This window comes from Xyrauchen texanus, chromosome 43 (genome assembly GCF_025860055.1).
Source record: "Xyrauchen texanus isolate HMW12.3.18 chromosome 43, RBS_HiC_50CHRs, whole genome shotgun sequence".
NCBI classification, from domain to species: Eukaryota; Metazoa; Chordata; class Actinopteri; order Cypriniformes; family Catostomidae; genus Xyrauchen; species Xyrauchen texanus.
Window position 1 is genome coordinate 25,853,254 of NC_068318.1, and position 6,229 is coordinate 25,859,482.

Sequence of the window (6,229 nt, forward strand, 5' to 3'; positions counted from 1 at the left end):
GTTGTTTTACTCTGGCTCAAAAGTGTAGGGACACCTGCCCTGCCCCTTTCCTCGGATTCATCCAGTGGGATTGAAGCATTTCATGAAAAGTAAAAAACAAAAAATAATTGGCATGTGCATGACCGCGTGAAATGGAGCCTGGCAAAGGTTAGGCGACAGCCTCGATGACATCACTTTGTGTGCATGAACGAAGGGAGATGTTATGTATAAACCAGGCTTTAAATAGGGAGAGACCATCTGGCTGATATTTAAAAGTGACCAAACACATTTGGCTTTGTTTTCTATGTGATGTTCAGAGGTGGGTAAATCTGAAAACATTGATGCTACAATCAGAGATCAGAGTTCATATAATTTATTCAAATAATTGCACAGCAGTCTGTTTAGAATTTCTGTCCATCTAAAAGTAATAAGTACTGTTTATGTCACAATAATAACTCCACAAACCTTGCAAACTCTGGCAAATCCAGTGATTAATTTTCCCTCAAAAATGTTGTCAGACTAGTAAAAGCTTGAGGTCTGCTAACTGGCCTGAGTTGGTTTCGGGTTAAAATATAACTTTCATGTTTGTACTTAAAAAAAAAAACAATGAATGTGAACAGATAACTAAGGGGCTGTTTACACTTTTTTTGTGTGTGTAAACACGCATCAGATGGATGTGTGACCATTGCTTAAAAAAAAGAAAAAAAGTTTTTATAAACGCATGAGATAGGACCACTGTGGGTAGTCCGTGGGCATGTCATCTGAGCAGAGACTAGCTGGTAACAAACCAGCACACCAGCATCCAAAACACAACATATGTTGATTCTTAGCTATTAGCCTTTTCAGCAGAGTGGCCTACTGTCATAATCTCTCCCCATGATATCGGTCAGATCTCAAATTTTTTTTTTCAATATCATTTGCTTTACAGACAACAGAATGGCCCCTAAAATGAATTTCGTCATTCACAATGTTCTTTGTTTTGTAAATGAGAATAATGGACCTCAATCTGTTCATAAAAGAGAAAAGTGAATTATTCTGACTGTCTGAATCATGCTGCTTGAATGATTCTGTTGATCAAATGAACGCTGGCTTACACACATTATCTCTGTGTTTTCAGGGCCCTTTGATCGCCACAGCATTTACAAATGGATACCACTGAACGCTAACCGGAGGTGCAGCACCATCTCATTGGAGGTATTGTGTCTTTCATTTTGTCTGTTTTGAAAGAATTTGTTTCACTCTAAATCCCTTCTGAGAACATTTTTCCATTTAATTTAGTCATTCACCCTATTATTTTCATGCTCCAATTCAGCTAAATAGTAAAACTTTTGATTTGTTTGCAGCATTCACTACAGCATTAAGTTGCTGTTTGTTGTATTAGTAAGCATAAGAGTCTCATTTCATACACGTATGACTTGTGTTCTTCCATGGAACACCAATGTACATGTTCTACAGAATATCTGGAACACTCTTTTCCATCCAAAAAAAATCATACAGTGACCAGGAGCTTTTTTAAAGCTCCAAAAAGAACAATTCCCACATCATAAAAGTGGTCTATGACTTGTGTTCTATATTCCAAGTCTTATGAAGCCACATGATAGCTGTACGAACAGACTGAAATGTGTCAAATATATGCTGTTATTCACTGAAAATCTTGCACTCCCCACTGTAGCTTTCAAAACTCATTCGCTTTTTCACATATTCCAATGTGGCTCATTGTGAACGTTTACGAGCCTTTTGGCAACACTGATGTCAAACCTGGTCCAAAAAAAATTATATTTTAAAAATTGAAGGTATAAAACTATGATGTAAGACTTTGAACTGTTCCTTCAATAGCAGAGATACAGTCAGCTGTTACCAAAGTCGGAAGAATACATACAATAATGCCATAAACAGATCTGCTGATAATCAACTAAATCACCAGCTGTTCTTGTCTGAAAATACATTGCAACTGCATTCGTTTATGACATGATTTTTGCCATATTGCCTCTCGATCTGAATACAGACCCATATGTGCTGGTATTGCATTTTGTCTGGGGGTTTTGCAGAGCAAAAAAATTGATGGAGGTTCAACAGAAATTCTCTAATAGTTCAAGCTGTCATGTAGCTGATATTAAATGATCCAGAAGTGTGTATTGGCTTCTGTTCTCTAACTATCTTCGTCTCCACTCTGATTCGCCAGTTTGTCAGGAGGCCCTGGGAAAATGGCCGGAGTCTCTGATAGGTTTGTGTACAGTTGATGTCATAAGACTTCAAGCACTACAAGCTCTGATTGGTGAAAAGAGACAAAGGGATGGAACCAAATAAATAAGAAGGAAAACTCAAGATCATCTGAGAAAACATCACCCTGCTGTTACCGTAATCCCACCCTCCTGTCACTGAAGGACTCCTTCCCATTTCTCATTCTTTTTTTCTTTCTGTACGCTTTTTGAAATTTCTTTAGATTTTAGTTGAGAAAAATACTTTGATGAGTGAAGCAATTCTTTTGTTCAGTTGCGATTATTTTAGGATTCTTTTATGAGTCAAAAGTGGTTTTGTTGTGCATTTTTAGTTCAAATTGTTTGCAAATCTTGTTGGATTCACTTTCAGTGCCAGTTGATTTGAGAAGCAGATTTAACATGATCATTTTTTGCACCCACATGGACAGACACAGCTCTGAAAGAAGAAGAAACCATGCCGTTCATCCATAAAAAAAAAAAAAGGAAAAAAAAAGTAGCTTAGTAGCTGTTTTTAATTCTTGTGAAGTCTCATTGTTGATCATAATGACCTATTTTTGGGCAATACAGAGGGAGAGGACTCCAATATTTTTATGGTCCTTTTTATATACCTATATACGTATATATATCGGTGTCGTTGATGTTGTCGTTTAGGGAAAAATGGATACTGTAAACATTTTTCAAATGAAAACATTGTGGTTTCAAATATAAAAGAAAAAAATGTAAATGTAAATATCTTTCACTGCATATAACCAGTTCAAACATATTTTTCTGATGGTATGTCAAAAAAAATTCAGGTTTCAAATAATCAAAGAAAATTATGGTATAAACAGAACTCTGGTAACACATGATTTCTCAATTACTCTAAACACACAAGCTGAATCATTTTACAGCCGTAATACCAGCATATACTCACACGTGATTACAGGACACCACTCACAGCGTCAAATTTTATATTGTTTGCTGTGGAGTTTTAAAAAGAACACTCATTCAAAGCACACTGTGTAGTGATCAATGAAAGGACTTACATTTTTCTGTGTTCTGCACATTCTGACACTTTTATACTCCTGCGAACAAAAAAAAAAAAAGAAACTTGCTATGTTGTCTGTTGTTGTCAGTGTTGTCTATTAGAGGAAGTTCCTCTTGATTTTGGAACCTGTTGTGGACTGTACATGAACAAAGCATTTTATTTCTCTTTTGAGTGAAGGAAACAAACATTTTTATGAATCATACCTCAGTCCTGTGAGATTTAATTTATTCAGAGAGCAAACAGACAAAATGTGCAGATAAGTGTACGATGAAGCTTTGCACCGTGTTTGTAAGAACGAAGGTTTTCTCTTTGCACATGCTAGCTGTCATGAGTGACCTTACGGAGAGCTGACGTACGAAATATTGTTTAGTGAATGTTGCTTTTTATTTTTTTGCCGCTGGCGTCCAGAACGCAGGTCGAGAAAAAGCAATCTATTACTCATGTGCTCACATTTCATTTCTCGGATATAGCCAACCTTTTATCTGAAATATTGACATTTTAATATACAGCCAGTTGAAGACACTGAAAAAATGTTGGCACTGTTGTTCTGATTTCTTGTATGATTAAAAGCTGGTTTAGGTCAAATGCATAAAAAAAAATGCTGATTTTTAATGTTAACGATCTGATATGTATATTCTGATGTAAATGTGTCTTTTTTCCTGCTGCCAATGTAAACTGTTTTGTTTCATGAATTCTGTTTTATTTGATGTAGTCTGGTGGTCAGAGGCACACATGCTAAATGCTGAAGCCTCTAAAAGATATACAGATCCAGTCGATTAATAATATTTAAACAAATGAAAGGAACAAAAGGTCAGAACAGAGGAAAACTATTGTAAAGTTCAAATGTAAACAAAAATGAAATAAAAAAAAAAAAACATTAAAATGTTCTCCGATTTCAACACATTAATTTATTTTTGTGGTTCTTGATATTATGAATTAATTCTACAATTGAGGTTCACACATTCATCCAATTATTCATTCTCTCCATGTGCATTATTTTCTTTGTGTAATCCATTAAACTGGCTAGAGAGACATGACTCTCTTTTTCTCTATTTATCTTGGTCTTATTAGTCTACTCTAAGTGTAAGTTCAGCAGAAATCCTGGTATCATTTAGCAGAGGTTTGAAAGAATACTCCCTGAAGAACTGTATCTTATTTTAACCATTTTATAGGATGTTGTGATTCACACACTTTGAATTTTCAGTAAACGTTCAGACTCAGGATTGCGCTTGTCTGAACTGACCTGTTTTTTTTATTCAGTCTCATTATGAAGTATACAATTTAAATACTAAGTAGCAGTTTTACAATTGAGTTAAATTAGCGGAGTCATTAAAGAATCAGTAAAACCCTCTGCAATGACCAATCAAAGCTCTCAATATGATGAATCCATCAGCTTTTGTCATTACCAGTTTTTCTTTTACACTATTTATTTTGCTCTGCATTAGATATGGATATAGACAGAGATGATTCAAATAGATTGTTAGGTTTACAGAGAGAGAAACTGGTACTTTGTTCAGCTGCTGTTAAAAGTCCATGTTGGAATATCAGACAGCATTGTATAGCGGTGTAAAGTTTTCATGTTTGTCCTTTACTTGACTTTGTCTCACGAACACTTCTGTTTTCTCTCAAATTATTTAGAATCACAAGAGGCAAATGGAGCTGACAAACATCTAAAAACACTTTTCAGGTCCTCTTGTACTGCTTGCTTAAGCTTATTTAAAAAATAAAAAAAATATAAAAAGTATCAAACTCAAAAAAAAAAAAAAAAACATTGATTGTGATATATTTAAATTGTCAACAGGCAACTGAACATCTTTATTATGTTGGTCATTTGTGTTTCACAGCCTTAAAAGATTCATAGTGAAATGTCAGTTTAGCGCAGTGAAATTCCCAGAGTATGCTTTTTGTTCCCTACACATATGCATATACCACTTAATAACCTAAGCTTGTGAAAATCACCTGCATCAGATGTTCATAATAACATTTCTCCAGTTTCATCCAAATTAATTCATTTGAGGCAACTTTAAACCCCAAGACATGAGAAATCTGATATGGTAGTTTTACATGCATAAACAAGCTTTGAATATACATAGAATATCTGAAATACCCCCACCTCTTACATTAATTCAAATACTAATATATTAAAATGTGTATATTATATAACATATAGGCCTATATTTAAATATAACATTTATAGTTTTTTTTTTTATCTGTTGTAGTCAAAGATTGCAAACACTGATTTGTGTTTAAAAATGAATATTTTAAATAGCGAAATTGATGTGGTTTTGGTCAGACAGCAGCCAGTGAACACTTTCAGCTATCTGGAGTTTGAGTGGCCATGAATTTTAAACCAGTAACTATATTTGGCTTTGTCTTGTCAGCTCTGATTCATAACGTACACGTCACGGAGCCTGTACAGCTGTCTCATCTCACCAAGCGGCCCATGTCTCTGTCAAGACCACCTCATCCTCATTTCAATGAAACTGCTGTCTTTGTGCTGCCAGTACCAGCAGCTCTTCCATCTCTTTAAAAGATCTAATTCTACTCTGTTCAAACTTGCCTGAAAGCATATCATTGGTGTTGGAGCCCTGGATTTATCAGGGTTTCAGAACAGACTGCAGATGCTAAATCAACCCAAGCATGGGTCATTTACTGCAAAGATGATACTGATCAATAATACGTCTGCAGATGCACACCAAGCAAACACATCATACTGCCTCCATAATGCCTTTTGTTTTCAGTTACAATTAAGACACAGGTCTATGAGGGTCTGATTTGGACATTCAGACTGTGGTGTTTAAAGGGATAGTTCAGCTTCAGAAGACTTGAAATATGACGCAGCAATCACAAACTACTTTTGTTACTTTTTGAGTCCTTTTCAAGTTTTAAAGGTGAAGCACTATCCACTGCCATTGTAATGAAAAATTGTATTCATTAAAATATATTTTTTGTGTTCCTCATTAGAAGTCATATGAGTTTGGAACGAAATGAGTGTTAATGATAA

The 6,229-nt window shown here is 35.1% G+C and overlaps 1 protein-coding gene across 3 annotated transcripts in view; it reads left to right on the forward strand.

Annotated features, from left to right (window-relative positions):
* Window positions 1-4,119, forward strand: part of LOC127636126 (RNA-binding protein Musashi homolog 2-like) — a 242,305-nt gene extending 238,186 nt beyond the window's left edge. For all 3 annotated transcript variants that reach the window (XM_052116534.1, XM_052116536.1, XM_052116535.1), the window contains 2 exons: window positions 1,097-1,173; window positions 2,162-4,119. In XM_052116534.1, the coding sequence (XP_051972494.1) occupies window positions 1,097-1,138 (42 nt within the window). In that variant the 3' untranslated portion in view covers window positions 1,139-1,173; window positions 2,162-4,119. The remainder of the gene's footprint in view (window positions 1-1,096; window positions 1,174-2,161) is intronic.
* Window positions 4,120-6,229: the final 2,110 nt, after the last annotated feature.